Below are 22,051 nucleotides of genomic sequence, written 5' to 3'. Positions count from 1 at the left end.
TGCCAGGTGTCCCAGCTTGGCCACCACCTGGTTGTTTTCCAGCTCGTTATTGTCGAAGTTGGCCGCGTCGTGGCTGCTGGGCGGCAGGCAGGCGCTGAAGCGGGCCTGGCTCAGGCGCGCGGGAGTGAGCGTGTCGGCGTAGGCGCTCTCTGCGGGGACAAAGCCATGATCGGCGTGAGTGGGCGGCGCCCTGTCCCCACCGGGCCGCCCTGCTCCACACCCGGTCCAGACTCAGACCTAAACCTCATTGTCTTTGAGCTTAAACGGACTCACTGCTGACCCTCCAGCGGGTCTCCAAGAACCGTAAATCGCTGCTAAGGAGATGGTCAGTCTTTCTCCCAGCCGCCGGTGGACTGGGACCAGCAGGGAGGCGCCCCTTCGGGTTAGCAGCCCTCCTAGGAAAAGCGCCCACCCCAGCCCATACTCAGTTTTGGTTTATTTATGTACATACTTGCTGTAATATACCACATACAACGAAAACCAAAGCCAAACCATTTGCCTTCATGCCAGCTCCGATTTAGGGCGGCTCCATGTGTGTCACAGTAGAACTGCCCTCCACAGGGTTTTCAATGGCTGCGATTTTGGGGATGGCCAGGCGATCTGAAGAGCCTCTGGGTGGATTAAACTCCCAGACTTGCTGTTAGCAGCCTCACTCCTCACCCGGGACTCTGTACAGAATTGGATTAAGCATGATCCTTGCTTTTTTTTTGACATACTCTTATTTTTAGGATGGGGAGATAAGACCTTTTCCTTCCCTCGCATTTCACATCGTTCCTATCTCCCTTTCTCTACTGGTTCTCTGTCCCGTCCTTTCTTTATACTTTTCGTTTTATCATCTTTCTCTCCAACAAGAGCATAAGCTCCAATAAAGAGAGCAAACTCTTGTATTTATGGCCTTTTTATATGGCAGGTACTATTCTAAGCACTCACATGCTAGCTCATTTAATCTTCAAAACAACCCTGTGAAGTATTGCACTGCTATTATCGGCTCTTTAGCAAAGGAGGAAGCTGAGGCACATGCCCAAGGTCACCCAGCTACTATGTGACAAAGTTCAGGAATTTATCCAAATGCTGCCTCAGAAAGAAGGCAGGGGCTGGGCAGGTGTACCTTCCTGCTGAGTCCACAGGAGAGAACATTACTATGTTGGGCCACAGAAGAAGGTTTCAACAAGAGACACATTCTCTAGGCCAAAGAACCAAGGGAGGGATGGAATTATTTTTGGTATTGGTCTGTGCCATCAAGTTGGAACAGACTCATAATTGACCCACCAGCGGGTTTTCTGTAAATAGCACGGGAAGAGACTGACCATCTTTCTCCTGTACAGGAGAAACTTTGGGCTGGCAGTGCAACTCCTTACCAGTAAGCCCCCAGAGCTTCTTTATTATAATTTTTAGTGGTATGGGTGGGGGGAATGTTTTTGATGTTTTAGCTGTTAGCACAGAGGGTAGGGTCCATGCCCGCTGATTCACCACAGTGTCTCAGAGCTCAGCAAAGTGCTTGGCCAAAGGCATCCAGTGTTACATAGTTTATTGAATGAATAAATTGATGAATGAGGTCTCTGCAAGGGACTGGCTGCCACTCTGATGAGAATACAAACATTCCAGTTATTAAAGGTATTTTGAATTTTTTTATGAGTAAGAAAAATATTCTTGTTAACCATAAGTAAACAAGGCAAGAACAAAAGTGTTTTTCAGACTTTTTAAACCAAGCCCCTCCTGCCAAGGTTTTGTTAAATGTTATCATTCTATAATTTATATCATAACAAATTTCTTCCTCAAGTTTTCCAAACCCAAAATGAAATCTTAATACAGAACATACTTTGTTACACTGTATGCCCAGCCCCTGGTGAGAGCCTGTTGTGGCCTCCAGACACTGCTCATAGGTGGAGCTTGCAGACTGGTCAACCATCCAGTGTCTGCTGCTGCTTCACAGGGCCATTTGGGGTTTTGCTTGTTTTTAAACACTTTCTTTATTGCAAACTGTAATTATATACAAGTATAATTGAGTGCCCATTACCCAGATCCAAACAACTATGTTAATTCATGGCCCATCTGATTTTATCTATACCCTCACAACTCCCTTTCCTATAAGAGTTTAAAGTAACTCCCAGAAATACTGTTTCATCTGAAAGATTTCAAAATGTCTTTTTAAAAGTTAAAGACTTGTCATATGGGTGCGATGGTTAATACTTTTGTTTTTCTAGTTTGAAAAGCATAGAAAGCCCTCTCTTTGTCATTGTTCTTTTCAAGCTATAGGCTGCCTTTCCATCTCTTCACCAGGCTCTCCTTTTGTTTGTTTGTTGAAGAAATTGCCACCCAACTTTTAAAGCTACATATTTTTACTTAGGGGCCATTGTTTCTAAAGTTTAACTTAGCCTAGATTTATAGCTTCTCATGGAAAGCTGGTATCACAGGGCATAGATTCTGACATGCCCTTTTGTGAAAATGTTTGATATTTCAGACCCCATAGACTCAGCTTGGCTGGTCTTGGAAATCTAGGCATTTGAATATATATGTCTTGCCTTAAAGGTAACCTAAGGGAGGATATGGGATTTCAGTTTGGTTATTTGAAAACAGGTATGTGCAGGTATTTGTCCATAGGAAAAAGTTTTAGAAATAAATATAACAAATTTTAATGAAGATTATTATGTCTAAAGGGGGTGAGCTTATGAGAGAGTTCTCTAAATTCTTCTGTATTTTTTCCTTCCTAGCAAACACATATACCACAGAAATTTATCAGTAAAATCCCAGCAGCCATTATTTTTAAAAAACAATCTTTCAGTGACTAGTTAACAATATGGAAAAATGCTCATGATAAACCATGATGTGAATAGAAAAGTATACAAAACAGGAAAATGGTTTGATTCTAATTTGGGGGGAAATGCATACATAGGATACAGAACATGTAGACATGTAGGGAAAACACAGGAGATATATAAGCAATGCTGAGGGTAGTTATGTTTAGCTGGCTGACTCTTTAGGTTTTCTGGTTCCCCCCCACCTCATTTTTCACTAAAGTACATCTATTGGTTTTATAATTGCACTTGCACGCACGTGCGCACACACACACATACACATACACACACACTGATAATAAGCTGCTTTAAAAAATGTGTTTAAGTCAAGTAGCTGTTTTAGGGGAGCTCAGAAGAGTCTGTGTCTTGGGGCAGTGCACTTTCTCTGTGGCTTTTTGCCTTACCCAGAGGCAGCTGGCCCTGCCCAACCCAAAGCACTGGCTTCAGCTTGCCTTGGGCCTCTGCTTTTGCCAGCATACCCTGCTTTGGCCCTGCAGCCCTAACATTCCTCTTCCTTGTCCCCTGATGGCTCCTCAGGGGCACCCATCTTTAGTGTTGCATCCTAATGAAGGCAGTTGGGTTGACTGGTTCAAGCCCTTTCTGGATGTGTGATCTTACGCAAGTCATTTGACCTCTAGAAGCCTCAGCTTTTCTATCCTTAAAATGGGAATGATAGTGGTACCCTAGGGAGCTCTCAACCAGGTAGGTAGACACAATGACTGCCACAATAGGCGCTAGTGTGTCAGGAAGTATGAGGATGGTAGAAGATAGGACATGGGAAGCTCATAGGGTCACTATGGGTTATACTCAACTCAATGGCACCTAATAACAACAGGGAGCTTGGGTGGCTTAGTGGTAATGAATTGTGCTTCCAGTGCAAAGGTATGTAGTTCGAATCCACAGCTTCTGTGTGGGAGAAAGATGGGTAGTCTCCTCCCATATGACTTACAACCTCTGAAAACACACTAGAGGGTCAGCTGTGAGCCAGTTCTGACATGACAGTACACAACACCACTGTATTATTTTTGAAGATTATATAGTTATTTTTATGTCATCTAGTCAGAACTGACTCAGCTGACCCTCCAGTATGTTTTCAGAAACAGTAAATCACATGGGAAGAGAATGCCTGTCTTTGTTCCACAGAGCAACTGGTAGATTTGGACTGTGTGTCTTTGGGTTGGCAGCAAAGCTCTTCAACACTAGGCCACCAGGGCTCCCTCAAAGATCTCATTGTCATTGCTGGGTGCCATTGAGCCAAATATAACTCATAGAGAGCCTATGAACAACAGATTTGAACCTTGTTCTATCCTGTGCTATTCTCACAATCTCTGACACACTTAAGTCCATTGCTGCAATCACTGTGTCATCCCACCTGGTAGACAGTCTTCCTATCTTTTGCTGTCCCTGCACCTTTTTAAGCATTTAGATGTCTATCTCCAAGGAATAGCTAGCCTCTCCTAGCAGCTTGCTCAAAGTATATGAGATGAAGCTTTATCATCTTTGCCGCTAAGAAGCACTCTGGTTGTACCTTCTCCAAGACATAACCTCTTTGTTGGGAAAGTCTGCAGTTAGGGACCTCTCCAAAATACTGAAGAGCAACAGTGTCTCTCTGGAGACTAAGGTCCGCCTGATACAGGCCATGGTTTTTGCAATCACTTGTTATGCATCAGAGAGTTGGACAATGACTAGGGAGGACAGAAGGAGAATTGATGCCTTTGAGCTGTGGTGCTGGAGAAGAGTATTGAATGTACCATGGACTGCCAAGAAAACAAACAGATTCATCGTAGAGAGGATTAAACCAGGCTGCTCCTTGGAGGCAAGGATTCTGGGGCTTCGTTTGACATACTTTGGACAGGTTGTAAGGAGAGACAGGTCTTTAGAGAGGGACATCATGCTGGGTAGAGTGGAGGGACAGCGCAGGAGGGGAAGACCCTCTATGAGGTGGATTGATTCAGTGACTGGGGTACTCGGGATGGGTTTGTCAGAGGCAATGAGATTGGCACAGGATAGAGCAGGGTTTAGGGCTGTTGTACATAGGGTCGCTATGAGTCGCAAACGACTCGACAGCACATAACAACAACAACAACAACATGGAATATTAAGCACTCTTCTCCACCACCATGGTTCAACGGCATCAATTATTCTTCTGACATCCTTATTCATTGTCCAATGTGCAGATGCATAGGAAGTGATCAGAAAGACTATGACCGAAATCATGTGCCTCTCATTCTCAAACTAATATCATTGCCCCTTGGTAATTTGGAGAGGTCCCTAACTGCAGACTTTCTCAGGGTAATTTGTCTCCCAATCACATTAGATCCTATAAAAAGTGTGATGCAGAGCATGACACAGGGTAAACACTCAAAACATCAGTTATCATTCCTTCAACATTTAATCATCACAGTGATGTACTGGCCCATGAAAAGCGAGGTAGACAGACAGGCATGGTTCCTGCATGGTACGCCGATTGCAGTAGGACAGACCCAGTCTAGTGAACCACCTTAGAAAACACTTGAGTACAAGCTGTCATGAAGACCACCCTTGCTGCGCTATGAAGTGGAGTTATTTCAGTGTTGTAACCCTGAAGGGACCAAGAGATGAAGTAAGTGACTGCATGTCCAGAGATCACAGACCAAGATTCTCTCATTGCCATCAAGTTAGAACTGATTCATAGCTGATCCTCCATTTGGTTTCTGAGGCTGTACATTGTGTCTTTCTGCAGTAGAGCTGCTGGTGCATTCACACTGCCAGAGAGGGCAGCTATGGGGTTAGCAGTGAAACTCCCTATAGAACTCGCTATTAGAGTTCTTGTCTTTCAGAATCCACCACTCAAAGAGGTAGTTCTTCTACCGAGATCTAGATAGATAAAGAATCCAGTAATATCCTCACTGGGGGGATTTATCATGACCACCTGGCTTCTCATCTGTGACTTGTCTCCTCGCTCGCTCTCTGGGCCTGATGAGAGCATAAACGTCCACTTTCTTGTGCGCCTGCCAGCTGCCTGCTACATGCATTATCTCTATCCTTTGTGGCTCTGAACAAAGACATATTTCACAGTAGGGGGAACACAGAAGCTTTGAGAGGTTACATGAGCTACTCAAGGTGACACACATAAGGGATGAGAGAGGTGGGACTTCAGGCCATGAGACCCCAAAGTCAGACCCCACTGACCACTGGCAGCACCACCTTCAAAATCAGGTGTCGGTGCAGCAGTGAGAACTTCCCAGGACATGGACTCAACCCTAGGGCCAATGACTCCCTGGGGTTGATGTGGCCCCCGAGAGGCTGGTTCCAACAGGTACCACCTCTTTTTCTCTCTCCCTTTCCTCCTGAGCACTTTCAGGCAGCATCAGCCCCTAAGGCCAGGCAAAAGGGAGGCTGGGGCAGCGCTGTTGCCCCTTGTCTACCTCCAGGCCTGGCTCTGATACTGAGATGGAGCTAAGGTCTTCACTTTTCTTTCTCTTCCTTTTTCTCCTAGGGCAAAGATACCACTGGCAAGAAGTAAAGTAGAAGTTATGTCCCGAGAGAAGCTCTCTGTGTGTGCAGATGAAAATAAAGGGAAGGAGAAATGGAGACAGAGGACCCAATCCATCAGTCACTTCAATGTTTCTAAAGGACTGATTGGGGACATGTCCCAGAGGCAGAAATGACAGGCCTCCCTGGCAGAATGGATGTGTGATGAGGGAAAGAGGAATTGAGAATGACTCCTGGGCTTTTTGAACTGGTCAACCAAGTGGATGAGGCCAGTTTCATCAAGTGGCTGATGAGTTCCATACAACGGAAGGGCTGGGGGGAGCAGGTGGAAGGTGGAGGGGAAATTCAAGAGTTCAGTCTGAATGTGTTCTATGTGGGATGCTGCTCAGGCACCAGGAAGAGAAGCAGAGGAGGCAGAGAGGGGTCTGGAGTTCAGGAAGGTAAATGGGCTGGGGATACAGACTTGGGAGCCAACATCTGAGAGCTGGGCTTTAGGGCCAGTGTGGGTTCCACCCATCTGGTGAAAGGAGGAGAATAAAGAGAAGTGGCCTTGCTTTAGAACAGTTTGTTAAACTATATGTTTATACACGCATGCCACATTGACTTAAAATTAGAAAAAGGAAAGAGAGAAAGGAGCCTAGGACAGGATGCCAGGGCCTGCACATGTTGAATGCGGGGTGAAAGAGGTTGGCTAGGAGCTAAAGGCAGCATTCAGGAAGCAGGGAGAGGCCAAGTGCACCAGAAGGAAGGAGCAGAATAGATAGGATAAGGATAGGGTTGAGATCTGGGTTTAATGGCATGGAGCTGAAGGGTGAGTGACAGGCTGAACTTGAGGGAAGTGGACGCGATGATTCCTTTCTGGCATGTCATCCATCACCTGTTGGGGACGGTGATATGGATAATACTTCTGAGAGTGTTTTGCTCTGAAGTGAATAGAGAAATGGGATTAGTACTGGAGAGAGATTCAAGGATATTTTGTAAATAATGGAAGCTACCAGAGCTCACTTCTGGGTTTATGGGAATAGTTCTGTGGTGAGGAAAAGGGAGATGGGAGAAAGGGGGCACATGATCAGTGTCCATGAATGGGGAGAAAGTGACAAGAGCAGAGCTCTTATATCCATGGCTGCAGCAGGACAGACAGAAGGAGCAGGGGCTGTGGGGCTTCAGGAAAGAAAGTAGATAGTTTTGACTCGGGTACACTGGGAATAGACCCGTGCCTTTCCACACCCCACCTTCCAGTGACCAGAGAACACACACTTGGGCTGTTCTCTCACCAGTCCTGACAATGTGACCTTGATCTCCTCATATGCAAAATGAGGATGCTTTACCCGAGGTGACCCAGGCCCACAGGGAGGATTTGTGGATTAACTGTGGAATACCAGTGTGCTTGCTAATGTAACTGGCACAGAGAAGGCATCCAGGAGTCCTAGCAGGACAGGCCAGCAACCACAGCCTGTATGTCCTGCTCTAGACTGAAAAAGGACAATTTAAAAGTCTTAGGAAGGAGAGGTGGGGCCTTAGCAACTCATTGTCCCTCATTGGGCTTCAGTTTCCTCACCTGCAGCTCAGAGTGTTGCATACAGACCTCCAGGCCCTGCATTAAGAGTCGTAGGTTCAAGTGTGTCTTTATCAGACACTTTGCTTATCACAATAATAAGAAAACCCTGCCTCCCACAGTTAAATGACCTTGGCCAAAGTACTAACCCAAGCTGAGTTTGAGGTTCTTTATCTGAAAATAAGGATGAAACTATTTCCTACTTCCTAGGATTCTTTTGGAGGATAAGGACACCACCTGTCCAGAGCTCTCAGCATGGTGCCTGGTGCATCGTAAACCAACTGTCATTGTGTCAGTTATGACTCATGATGACTCCATCAGTGTCACTGTACAATTCAGCTCTGAAAGGTTTTGAGTGGCTGCACTTTTTAGAGGCCTGTTTATTTCCAAGATGGACTAGAACCTCTAACCTTTTAGGTTGGGGAAAAACCCTCCTGGCAAGGGCTGCAGAGAGCTGTTGCTTCTGGCAGCCTTGGTGTGCTACTTCTTTTCTTAGTTCTCCAGCACCCTGCTTTTCTTTTGGGGGAACTTCTCCATCCTCGACCCTATTTTCATTCATTCCCTTGGGCTCTGGAACAAAAAAGGGAGAACCTTAACATGGGCGGTACAAATGATTAAGCCCTTGACTACTGCAACATTGGCAGTTCAAACCCAACCAAAGGTGTTTTGAAAGAAAAGCCTGCTGGTAATACACTTCCCACAGTTCACAACCATTGGAAACCCTATGGTGCACAGCTCTACCATTCATGCATGGGCTTACAATGACTTGCAACTGACTTGATTGCAGTTATTTTTTAACTTGGCCAATGAGTTTATTCCATGCCATTGGCCATAAGGAAAACCAAAGAACAATTGATGCTTTTGAATTGTAGTGCTGAGGAAGAGTATTAAATGCACCATGGGCTTCCAAAAGAGCAAATAAATCTCTCTTAGAAGAAGTGCAACCTGGGTGCTTCTTAGAGGCAATTATGGTAAAACTTTGTCTGACATACTTTGGGTATGTTTTCAGGAAGCACCAGTCCTTGGAAACAGACATTATGCTGGGGGTGGGGGTGGGGGGGAAAGGTCAGTAAAAGTGAGGAAGACTCTCAAGGAGATGGACTAGCACAGTGCATTTGAGTGTGCTAGAGGTTGTCAGGATGGGTCATGACAGGGCAAAATGTTGATCTGCTGTTTGTTGGGCTGCTATGAGTCATAACTGAAGTGGTAGCATCTACCATCATCACCAGCAAAAACTTGACGAAGGAGATGGGCTCAGGCGTAAGTGTGTGACCCAAGTACGTCAAAGAGGCCAAGTCTTGAAATGTTGCTAAAAAGACCTTTCAGGATAGAAGCACTCGTGCTGTGTTTTCTTTCTTTTTCGGAGGGTAAAATAAGAAAAGTAGATTCATTTGAAAGTTATATCCTCAAAGGAATGGACCTTTCTACTGGAAAAGAAATACGGAGGGGAGGCCTGCTGGGTTTTCTTAGCTGGTAGGACATGAGCCAAGAAAGCTGGTGGTCTTTCTGCCACCACAAAGGGGAAGCCACGGTGAGGAGGAAGCCAACAGAGGAGGTCTTCAGGAGACCTTGTAGGAGACACCAGCAGCCACAGACTAGGTCTTGCAAAAGTGAAGTGAAAACAGGTAATCCAAGTGATGCTGTCCTTTCACCAAGCTAGGCTTAACAGCAGCCATATTAGGTGTTCTTCCCAAAGTTTCCCTTTTATGCTTAAGCAAGGTTGTACCAGTTTTCTGCCACTTGAAACTAATTTTTTCTGGCTGTAGGTTGATACTACTTGTTCATGCTGACTTGCCTTCCACCACTGGGCAGAGAGGAAGCATTGGGGATGGGAGGTGAGGGTGGTTACAGATCACAGAAGAGGGTTACAACACTGGTGATTCCTGAGGCACCTGAGAAGAGGGGCAGAGCTATGTGTGAACAGTGTGGGGTCTGTGTGAACACAAATGCCCTGCAAAGGACTTCCTTAGAGAAACAGATAAAACCGGTCTTCACACTGGAGCCAGGGAGAGGGAGAAGGACGTGCGCGGCCTCACCAAACCTTCCCTGTCCTGGTTCAAAGACTGCTCGATTCATCAGAGGGAGTCCTCGTGGGGAACCCTGTAGCCAGTTACACTGATAACCATAAGTCATCAGTCTTTTGTGATTTGGATCCACCCGTGGCTCCATGGGAGTAAGAGGAACAGTCTCCTCCCATTATGATTTACAACCTGTGAAAGCCCACAGAAGGGTTGCAAGTCTGAACTGACCCGATAGCAGGGAGTTTGGAGTGTTTTTGAGATTCATCAGGAAAAGCCAGTCCTTGGACATCATGCTTAGAAAAGTGGAAGGTCATTAAAGGAGAGGCAGACCCGAAAAGAGCTGGATTGACACAGTGATCACAACAGTGGGCTTCCGCACAGTGAAGAGGATGGTGCAGGACAAGGTAAGGCTCATAGGGACATTTTAAGTCAGAGTTGACTAGACAGCATTTACGCTAACAAGAACAGATTCATCAATAGACAAGGCACACTGTAGGGAATAATGATCAGAGACACAGAAAAGCACGTGGGAGAGGTACTCCCCACACAAGAGTTGCCAGATAAAAGAAGACATGCAGCCAAACTTATTTCAAATGTTGTTGTTAAGTGCTATTGAGTCATAGACGACTCAGTGACCCTATGTATGAAAGACCTGAACACTTCTCCAAGTTCATAGGGTTTCTGGTGGCAAGCTATTTCAGAAGTGGATGCCACTTCTGCTTCTAAGCTTGTTTCAATCGAGGAGCTCCACCAAACACTGTCCACCATGGGTGACCATTATCACATTTGACACATCAGTGTCACCATGTTCAGCTTCACAGCAACCGTGAGTTACCTCTGTACAGCAAATGGTCAGGCCAGTGCTATACCATTTAGAAGAATGTTTGACCAAAAACAATTAAAACCAGGCCTGGGGGCTGCAAACTAAAATCACCCACCTTTGGCTTGGTAGCATCACTGTCCACTAGGCCCACAGAGCTCTATGTTGTCATTCCAAATTTTGCATGACATATTTATACATATAAAAAATTCTTGTTGCTTAAGTGAAAGTCTAATTTAACTAGGTGAACTATTTCTTTTGTTTCTAAATTCAACAACTCTACCAAGACACCATGAGGGCATTGGTACAATTCTTGCCTTCCCTGCAGGAGATTAACATGTGGTTCCCAGCCACTGCACATAAACATGAAGCCACTACCCTTCTGCTACTGGAGGCTCAAGTGTTGCTATGATGCTGAGCTGATTTCCAAGTTGCTTCTAGACTAGGACATCCCAGGAAAGGCCTGGTGATCTGCTTCCAAAAATCAGCCAGTCATACATGTGATTGCCCCAGTCAGAGGACAGCAGCTAACCACGACAACAGGTACTGCACAGGTGCTGTTTTTGCGAGTCGGTTTTCGGGCTTCAGTCATTGGGGTCTGTGAAAAGCAGTGAAGGAGGATGAGGGAGCCAGAGGTGGTCAGTTCTGGAGTTCCAAAGCCGAGAATCTCCAGAGGAACCATTCACCTCTTTGTTCCTTGTGAAAGAAAGGCGGGGCAGATGACTCTGGGTTACATGGGCACTGGCTGTGTTTATTTATCCATTTGGACCCTGAGGTCACGTTCTCTCAGGAATTGGGAGGGTGACGCCCATTTCTAGGGAGGGTTTTTTTTGTGGCTCTCATGTTGCCTTATTTTATGGTGGAGACAGTTAGCTGGACTTAAACCATATAAAATCATAACTTCTTAGCTTTTTTCTTATTTTTATTAGGCACTTTTCTGCCACCCACCAGCTTATAAATCATTGTTGATAATTAGAACAGAGGAGGAAGAAAACACATCACCCATCATCCCTCTTCCCAGTAGTAACCAATGCCAGTTTGTTATTCTCTCTTCTTGCCCAGGGAAAGACGCCAACATTTATTGCACCTCCATCACATACCAGAAACTTCCCTTCCAGTATCTCCCAGAGCATGCAGATAGGAAAATAACTTTATTACTCTTCTGGGTTGTAAAAAGCAATACAAGCTTTTTGCATATATATTAAAGAGATAACTCATAGAAGTATAAAGAAGGAAGTGAAATTCATTTATGATTCAGAGATGGAATTCCTTCTGTCATTTTCCTCTTTGTGCATATGTTTCTGGCACTGTCCTATGTCACCCCTGCTAGGTGCTTCCCACTGATTACCATGTCTCAGGGTCCATTTAAGGATAAAGAATTGAGGTTCAGGGAAGCTCAGACGTACACCTGCCAGGTTACACTGGAGTCCCAGCGAACAATCTGCCTCTCCCCACCAAGAGGTGTGGAAGCTTATGGGGGCTTGGTAGAGGTTTGCTCAGTGAACAAATGGATCAAAAAATTGAGGTTTAAGGAAGAAAAAGTCCATGTCTCCAGGTTGGTGCTGTTTTGTTAAGTCATTAAGGGCTGCTCCCAATTTGCATAAAACACTCCTAATCCACTTGAGCTGATTGTGAAGTGGCTGCAATTTTCTTGGCTGCTATCTGGAGACATGCGCTGTCTGAGGGAGCAGGTGAATGAGGCATGATTGCTTCCCTGTCCTGGAGGAACAAAGAGGGCCAGAGAAAAGTGACAGAAGAGCTAGACGGTGTGGGAACATATGTTTCCTAGAGGTCAACTACCAAAACCTTTCCTGGAAAAAGCATGGGGACTTGGCCAAAACAGTCCTAGTTAACCCTCCCCCTGGTCAGTAGTGCTTCACAACCTGGTCATCTAAACCTGAAATCTAGACATGTGCTTCAGACATGCACAAACAGAATGCATTTCTTACCTGTATTTTCTCAAGATCCTTCTGTGTATCAGACCTTGTGCTGCAACATTTTCATACCTTATCTCATACAGCCCTGTGACAATCCCATTTTACAGATGGAAACCTTTAGTCACCTGGCCAAGGTCATACAGGTAGCAAGTGGAAAGCCATGTCTAGACCCAAGGTGTGTGATTTTCAATCCTCTGCACTCCCACCCAAACACTCAGAGACTCTGCTACCTTCTTGCTTTTTCGGGGAAGTGAGAAGACACAGCGCAGAGGCATGAGTCCTTCCTCACCCTGGAGCTGAAGTGGTCGGTGCTGTAGTTAGGAGCCATCGAGTAGACTGTGACTCATAGCAGCCCTGAGAAGAGCAGATGTGAACCGTGTCCTCTCCTGTCCCAGCCTCACCACCTCTGACAACTCGAGCCCATTATCTTGTTGAGGGTCTTCCTCTCCTTCCATGACCTTCCACCTTTCTAAATATGTCTTTTTCCAAAGAAACAACATGTCTCTCTGAACAATATGCCCAAAGTATGTGAGATGAGGCGCTGCAGTGGTAGTATCATGGAATCCTTCCTGATGCTAGAGTTGACTTTGACTCATGGTAACTCCATGTATATCAGTGTAGAATCATGTGTGCTCTGTGGAGTTCCCAGTGCTTTTCTGAAGATCAGCAGGCCTTTTCCTAGGGCACTTCTGAGTGGATTTGAACTTCCAACTTCTTTGTTACATTAACTCATTATATCACTCAAGACTTCCCATAGAATAAAAAGGAACAGCAATAAAAAGGGACAATGGGTACACACAGTAACAACATGGGTGAATCTAAAAAAAAAATTATGCTGAGATACAGAAGTCAGACACAAAGTACATATACTGTATGATTCCATTTAAAAGAAGTTAAAGAATACGCAAAACATATCTGTGGTGACAAACCAGAGGGGTGCTTACTTTTTGGGGAGAGGTGGGTTACCTCAGAAGGAACAGGATGGAACTTTTGGGGTCATGGACAGATATGCCTATTTGTCAAAACTCTTTGCACTTTAGGTCTGTGGATGGCACTGCTGGTAAAGTCCACACATGGCTGTGTCCAGACTCCCGGAGACAGCTGCACCCCCTTTTCTCCCTTTGCTGCAGTGGCTGGGTTGGCTCTGGGGCAGTCTGTGAGGTCAAGAGAGAATGCCTCTAAAAGCTTCTGAGAAGGTATCTAAGGTGCAATTGTAAGTCTCAGAGCCCTGGCTGCAACAAAGAAAAAGCAAAGATGTATAGGAACAATCAGTCCAACCCTCAACTTCCATGACCCCCTGAGACCAGAGCAACTAGATGGTGACCAGCTACCACCGCTGACCACTCTGAAAGGGATCACAGAAGATCCTGGATAGAGTGGCCAAAAAATGTGGGACAAAACAACCCTAAGAGTGGTGCAGCTAACTGGCCCACCAGAGGCTCTAAGGGAGAAAGACGGGCAGTTTCCTCTGGTGCAAGTTATAGTCTAGGAAATCTGTTGGAGGGTCAGCAGTGAGCTGGTTCTGACTCACTGACAATGAGTGCTTGAGCGAACAGTCCAGAAGGGACTGGGGGAGCCCCCTGAGTCTATGATAGTAAATCTAAGACAGAACTTTATCTTTTATTCAAACAGTGGTCACCTATCTATAAGATGAGCACTCACTGCTTAGAATAACCAACCACACACGGTTAAAAGAGCAGAATTTGCCCAGGCATAGGGCCTGATGGTGTGAAATGGCCGGACAGAGAGATCAGTGGAAATAAGAATCACAGGGAAGGGAGCGATTACATTGTGGGGCCTGTAATTAATGTTATAAAACAAAATGTTTATGAATGGCTGAATGGGAAACCAATTTGCTTTGTAAACTTTCACTCAAATCACAAAAAGAAAAGGAAAGAAAAAAGACTGTCTTAAATAGAATGTGGGTGAGGGTTGCCAGGAGCTGAGGAAGAGTGAGCACAGGCTTCCCTGTGAGGCGATGAAAACATTTCAGGACTAGATGGAAGCTGTGACTGTCAATAATGAGATTTAATTGTACACTGTAACATGGTTAATTTTATGTGAATTTTTACCTTGATTTTTAAAATGGTATGGGGTGGGGGGGATAAGCAAACTTGTTCTTCTAATGAGAACTCCCACCACCAGCATCTCCCCATCGGTGCCTGCCTGTGTAGGGGACTGGGAGTATCTCACAGGATGCCTGGGTCTGATAAATCCACTGCTAATTGTCTGCTTGGTGTGCATACCTGAGTGTTTACTATCAGGACACAGAGGAAGTGACCACTGAGTGTGACTGAGCTAAGGAATGAATGAGAAAATGAATAAATACGCATATGAATGAATAGCCCACTGGATGCGTGAATGTGCCTGAAATTAACAGAATGAAGGAATCCGTGAAGGAAGCTAGGCAAACGCCTATGGGACTTTGGCTCAGTGGGTGTGGTTTCCCATCCTGGCTTTACATTGCTAGGCAAGTTTAAGCTTTTCCTGCCTCAGTCCTTTCATTTGCAAAGCAGTGATAATGGGCTGTGGGGACCAAAGAGTTGAAATGTGTGAAGCGCCCAATGAAATCTTGCAAAGTCAGCCGTCTTTAAGCGTCTGTGACTGTGCACATTCACATACACACGTGAAGAACCTCTGCCTCGCAGGGAGGTCCCCATGCCCGTCCATCCCCGACCTACCGAGCAGCTGCACCTCGTCCGTGATGCCGTAGACGTCGATGAGCGCCCAGAGCGGGCCGCCCACGGCCACACCGCAGTGGAAGAGCACCGGCTCGCCGTCGTTGACGCTGTAGAAGACGCGGCCGTGGCGGTCCGCCCAGTAGGCCAGCACCGTGTCGCGCAGCGCCAGGTTCTCGGGCAGCGCCTTGGCCCAGTAGCCCGGCCGCGTCACCAGGTCCGGGCAGGCATACTTGGGGATGTCGTGGGCGCTCATGAGCGACGGGTCGTGTGCCGTGAAACCAAAGCGCAGCGCGCCGCTCCAGCCTGGGCGCACGGCCACCAGGCGCAGCCGCACCTGCTCGTACAGCCGGATGGGCCTCTGCGTGAACGTGACGCCGTTGCAGAAGCTGTTGCGCCGCGTGGCCCGGCGTGAGTGGCCGTCCAGTCGCACGTTCTTGCCCTTGGCCTGTGCATGGAAGCGAGGTGCCTCCCCCAGGACCGGGCGCCGCTCGGGGCCGGGGCCACAGCACGGCCTGGTGGCCAGGAGGCGCGCTGGTGGGCTGGACTCTGCGGGAGAAGCAGGGTGGTTACGTTCATTTGAACACTCCAGGCCCAGTTCACCTTTTAGTAATAATTTTATTATAAATCCTGCTTCCTTAGGTTGAGAATCGGTAAACTTAATAAGGTTCCAAAACTAGACCAAAGGAACACCCTCTTTCCCAGTCACTTCCAGTCTGCCTAGTCCTGCCAAAATAAAGTCACTATCCTCACTTCACAGGGAGCTCTGGTGCTTGGGGTGAGGAGCTGCTCTGCCAACTCAAAGGCGTGTGGTTCAAATCCACAAGCTAGCTGCTGATCTGTGGGAGAAAGATGGGCAATCTTCCATATGATTTACAGCCTCTGAAAACCCACCAGAGGGTCAGCTCTGGGTCGGTTCTGACTTGATGGTACACAACAACAACAAAAACAGGTTCTGACTCACCTGCTCATAAAAACTACTCACTTCACAGACAAGCAAGTTGAGGCGTGGGCAGGGTGAAGGAGGGCAATAATTTTCACTTTCACAGGGGTCAAGACCTGTAGTGGGCTTGTCACAGAAACTGGGTGAAATGACTTCTCCATCCTCATCAGATCCCTCCAAAGCTGGAGGTTTCTTTCCAGGACAACCTGGTCCATTATATCTGGGCTACAAGTTCCCTCCAAAAGCAGCAAGGGTCCAGGATTCTTGGGTAGGACTACTTTTCTTCATGCAATATATGTTCAAAAGCAAAGCAACCACAGAAACGCTGCCATTTGCCCCCCCCCCCCAAGGCAGCCGGGAACTCCGGCAGTTCCTGGCTATATGGCACGGAACAGCCCCTGTCACTTAATTTGTTTCCTTGCCTGTAAAATAGGCACATTACTTAGCTCACACATCTAGAGATGCTATGGATTGAGTTCACAGAAAACAACCTGGCACAGAGTATGTCTTTAATGTTGTTAGGTGCAATTGGTTCCAACTCCTAGTGACTCCCTGTGTAACGGGACAAGACACCACCTGGTCCTGGGCCACCCTAATCAACAGCACTCGATCATAGCTGCTTGAGCAGCTCTTTGCCACACACAGTGTGGCTCCATCTTGTTATGGGTCTTCCTCTTTTTTGCTCTTTATTTCATCAAGCATTGTAACTTTTTCCAGGGACCAGTCACTCCTGATAACATGTCCAGAGTCGATAGGATGATGAAGTCTCACCATCCTTATTTCTAAGGAGCATTGCAGCCATACTTCTTCTAAGACAGATTTGTTTGTTCTGGCTGTCCATGAACTATTTCATATTCTCTGCCAACACCATAGTTCAAATGCATCAATCATTCTTCAGTCCTCCTTAGTCATTGCTCACCTTGCACATGCATGTGAGTCAAAACCAAACCCACTGCCACAGTCACTTCTGACTCCTCGGTACCCTCCAATGGGTCTCGGAGGCTATAAATCTTTATGCAAGATTTCCTATCTTTCTTCTTCAGAGACCTTGGCTCGTTTGAACTACTGACCTTTTAGTTAGCAGCCTAACACAATGCACATTATGCCACCTAGGCTTTTTCATATGAATTTGAGGTAATTGAAAATACTATTGCTTGGGTCAGGTGTATCTTAGTCTTCAAAGTGACATCTTCACTGTTTAAACACTTTAAAGGGTCTTTGGTGGATGATTTGCCACTGTTATATCTAATGGGCAGAGATTTTTGCTCCAAAGACATGGAAATCTTTGATAACTTCAGTCTTTTTTCCATTTATTGTGATGTTGCTTATTGGTCCTGTTATGAAGATTTTTGTGTTACTGATGTTGTTGTTGTTATGTGCCATCAAGTAGCCTGCCACACATAGTGGTCCTATGTACAACAGCTCTGAACCCTGCTCTATGCTGAGCCAACCATATTGTCTCTGTAACACCTACTCTCATTACCCTAGTCACTGAGCCAATCCATCTCATCCAGGATCTTCCTTTCTTGCGCTGTCCCTCCACCCTCCCAAACATGATGTTCCTTTTCTAAGGACTGGACCCTTCTTGCAACATACCCAAAGTATGTCACAGAGCTTCAGAATCTTTGCCTCCCAGGAGTATCCTGGTTTTACCCTCTCCTGGATAAACCTGTTTGTTCTCCTAGCATCTCATGGTATATTCAATACTCTTCTCCAGCATCACAGCTCAAAGACATCAATTCTCCTTCTATCATCCCTAGTCATTGTCCAGCTTTCTGATGTGTAACACATAACTGCGAATACCATGCCCTAGATAAGGCACACCTTAGTCTCCAGACTGACATCATTGCTCTGATACTGAAGTAAAATCCTCTTAGATCTTAGCAAGATGTGTCATCTGCATATTGCAGCCTGTTGATGAATCTTCCATGAATCCTGATGCCATGTTCTTTCTATGTAGTCTAGCTTCTCTGATTACTTGCTCAGTATACAGACTTGAGAAGTATGGTAAAAGGATACAGTCCTGGCGCACCATGCTAGCCACTGAGCATACAGCAGCCACCAAGAAAGAGAAGGTTCATGCTTGGATGGAGCTGACAGTCCAGCAGAGAAGTCTGGCAACAGCCTAGTAGGCCTGGTAGGATAGGTTACAGAGAAACATATAGCCAAGGATGATGCAGGGGATTGAATTGTGTCTCTCTAAAACATATGCTGTAAATCCTAACCCTTCACTTGTGGTTATTATCCTATTTGATAATGAGTTTTCTTTGTTATATTAATGAACCAGTATCAGTCAGGGCATGCCTTTAGCCAATCTTTTATAAAAGATTACACAAGCACGCAAGAAACAGAGATTGGCAGAGACACAACATGAGGATCACCAAGGAATCAAAGAACAAGGACTTTTTCCAGAACTGAGAAAGCCTTCTCCTAGAGCAAGCACACTGAATTTAGACTTTTAGCATCCTAAACTTGGGTGTGTGGCGGGAGACAAATGTCTAGTCTTAAAGCTATCCAGTTGTGGTATTTCTGTCATAGCAGCACTGGATAGCCAAGACAGGCAGGGACAGGCAGAGGCACTGTCACAGACAGGGTGTTCAGGGCGGGCCTCTCTCAGGAGCGCCTTCCCTGGGGAGAATGGAAAAAAGGTGAGAATGTGAGCCATGGGCAAAGATTCCAGGAAGAGGAATCTCCAGGAACAGCCTGCACAAAGGCCTGAGGGTGGTAGTGTGCCTGGAACGGCTGAGAAACCACATGAAGGCCAGTGAGCAAGCAGCGGAGCGGACGGGCAGGAGAGCAGGGAGCTGGAGGGCGAGGGAATCAGTTGTTTTTCCTGTAACTATTTTACTCTGAGTTAGTTGGGGCATTGTTGGAACTTCAAGCAGAGAAGTGACAGGACTATGTGTAACAGAGAGCAGACTGTTAGGAAGGGGAACCTGGCATCCAGGGCATGGTTACTGGAATATTCCAGAGCAGAGATGGTGGTGATTCAGAGGAAGGGAGAGGTCAGGAAAGTACCATTAAAGGTGGTGACAAGGGATTAGGTTTTGAACATGTTCTGAAGGTTTTACATCATTGGGTGGCAGAAATAGTTTATTAACCTAAAGGTTGGCAGTTTGAACCCATCAAGTGGCCCTGTGAAAGGCCTGACCACACCCTTAAAACTCAGAGCCAAATGAGCCCCTTGAAACCCTAATACATAGGGCACCATGAGTCAGTCAGCATCGACTCCATGAGAAAAAGATTGAGAGTGTGTATGTTTTAATGGATGTTTAAATGTGAGAAACATAAATAATTCAGTTCACTTGCTTTGAGTATTTAAACAATATTCAATTAAATAAACAAAACACTGTTTGGTTCTATCATAGACAGTGGACACTGAAGCAGAGCAGGAATGAGGAGAGAGAGATATGGGGTGATGGCAGGTGGATCCTGGAGGACAGGGGTTTCTCCATTTCTGCATGGATTTCCCTGTGCCCAACACAGACCTGGCATACACATGGTACTTGGCAAATGTTATATGCTGCCTGGATTATATTTAGAGTTGGGACAGACCTCAGGGAAAAACCCATACCTCCCAAAAGCTCATTTTGCAGAGAGAGAATTTGGCTCCTAGTAGGAAGGAGGGCCTCTGAAACTTTGCATTTGGGGTCTGGACCAAAAGGGCTCTTATGGACAGGCCACTCAGTGCATGGAGGTGGAGTGTCAGAGATCACTCCCACATGGTGATGGACTTGGGGTCCTCAGTAGGGCGAGAGGCCTAGAGGGACAGCCAGACTCTGCCTTCCACGTGCCATGAGTCACAAAGAGAAAAGATGCCTTCATTTTTCTGCCTCTCCCACAGTGGTTGCTCCTGTGGGCACCTGCTGCTTCTCCTGACCCAGCATCTGCCCCCACTTACCTGGTTGTGTGCTTCCCTCTGGCTGGTGGGCTGACCTCACTCAGCCCTCGAAGTGAGAGTGGGAGAGAGGCCTGGCCGACGAGGGCACTGCAGACTTGGCAGCTGGGGCTTTCTCTTTTGCTCATGAGACAGGTGGGGCCGGGTTTCTTTCTTTCTTTTTTTTTTTAACTAGTTCATTTACAAAATTCTATTTTTTTAATTACTATTTTTTGTGCATGTACTGTCAAATTGGATCTGACAGGTACAGGAGGAGAGTGTCCCTCCTTCTCCAGCAGAGCATCTGGTGGGTTCAAACTTCTCACCTCTTGGATTACAGTGCAGCTTCCTGCCATTAGGCTGCCAGAGCTCACGGGGCTGGATTTCTAATACTTGCAGTCACAGATGTCTTGACTGGTGGAGTCACTGTGCACTCCAAGGACAGGATGGGACGCTCTGGGCTGGTCACGTGCCATGCCTTTCCTCAGTTGTTGTTGTGTACCTTTAAATTTGAACTGACCCACAGCTGACCCAATAGCAGGTTTTCAGAGGCAGTAAATTGCACAGGAGAAGATGGCCCACCTTTCTCCCATAGAGCAGCTGGTGGATTTAAATGACATACTTTTGTGTGGAAAGGCATTAGATCTTTGTTCATAGAGTTGCTATGAGTTGACTTCAACTTGACGGCAGCCAACAACAATAACAACTTTTGTGTTGGTAGCAGTTTCTTACCCTTAAGAAATGGCCTAATGGTAAGAAGCTGTGCTATAATCCCAAAGGCATATGGTTCAGGTCCACCAGCTGCTCCATGGGAGAAGGACAGGCAATCTCGTCCTGTGCAATTTATTGCTTCTGAAAACCCACCGTAGGGTTTTCAGTCAATTCCGACTTGACAGTATACAACAAAGCAAGAGTTTCCTCCATAACCTCTGATGTCAGGACCCCTGACACCCCCTTTACGCTAGAAATGGGTTCGATGATGGATTTAGTGGAAATGGATGAAGAAATGGGCTTCAGAGGATTGAGTGACGTGCCCAAAATCACACAGCCGTTTAGGGGCAGAGCTAAGATTGAGACCCGTTCATGGAGTCCCAGGTCTGTCTTCTAACGCCTTTTCCCCATACTCTCTCTGCCTTTAGGAGCCAGCATAGGATAACTAGAGGGCTGAGCCCTAGACCTGGATGGAGGAGACAGGGAAGAGGCTGCCGAGGATTATCCCCTTCCTCGCTGGGCAGTCTGCTGGGCTCTGGACTGGCAGTGGGAGGCACCAAGAAAAACGTTCACTCCACTTACTCGTTCCTGCTTCCTTTTTGCAGACATGTTGCTAAATGAGGGCCAGACACAGAGGCTGCACATGGAATCACGCACATCCTACCCTGTGGGAAATCAAGTCTACCTTGTTAAGAAGACACACAGCTGAACAGACAATGACAACTACAAAATTCAAACCAACTGCCGTGGAGTCGATTCTGGCTTCCAGTGTGTCAGAATAAAACTGGGGCCCGCTGCGTTTTCAAAGCCACACCTTTTTTCACAGAAACCTCTGGCTGGGTTGGAACCACAGGGTTCTCGGTGAGGCACTTAACCATCTGGGCTCTGCAGTGGTGCCTTGACAATGGCAAAACCCAAACCCAAACTCACAGTTGTCAAGTCGATTCCGACTCATCTCGACTGTATTTGGACAGAGCATAATGGCCCGTAGGGCTTCTGAGGCTAAAAATCTGGGGGTCAGAGGGTGACAGCCTCATCTTTCTACCAAGGAGTGGTTGGAAGGTTTGCATTGTTGACTTCGTAGTTAATCAGCTATTGTCCTGACAATGACAATGACGTGACAAAGGTCCCCCTCTGAGGTCCACACCGAGAGGTGGTGAGGAGAATGCTGATCCTGAGGGAGGTACAGGGGAAGGCCTCAGGCTGTGAGAACTGAGGGGCAGAGGCAGGAAGAGGCAGA

At 46.5% G+C, this 22,051-nt stretch overlaps 1 protein-coding gene across 1 annotated transcript in view; it reads right to left on the bottom strand.

Annotated features, from left to right (window-relative positions):
* NEURL1B (neuralized E3 ubiquitin protein ligase 1B) overlaps nt 1-22,051 on the bottom strand; it is a 74,577-nt gene that overhangs the window by 2,760 nt on the left and 49,766 nt on the right. Inside the window, exons 4-5 of the mRNA XM_006884426.1 lie at nt 15,284-15,829; nt 4-149 (exon numbers count right to left, since the gene is read on the bottom strand). Of these exons, the coding sequence (XP_006884488.1) occupies nt 4-149; nt 15,284-15,829 (692 nt within the window). The remainder of the gene's footprint in view (nt 1-3; nt 150-15,283; nt 15,830-22,051) is intronic.

Source organism: Elephantulus edwardii, unplaced genomic scaffold (assembly GCF_000299155.1).
Source record: "Elephantulus edwardii isolate Elephantulus edwardi_28Jun2011 unplaced genomic scaffold, EleEdw1.0 scaffold00033, whole genome shotgun sequence".
In the NCBI taxonomy this organism is placed as follows: domain Eukaryota; kingdom Metazoa; phylum Chordata; class Mammalia; order Macroscelidea; family Macroscelididae; genus Elephantulus; species Elephantulus edwardii.
This window is presented reverse-complemented; position numbering and strand designations above follow the sequence as displayed.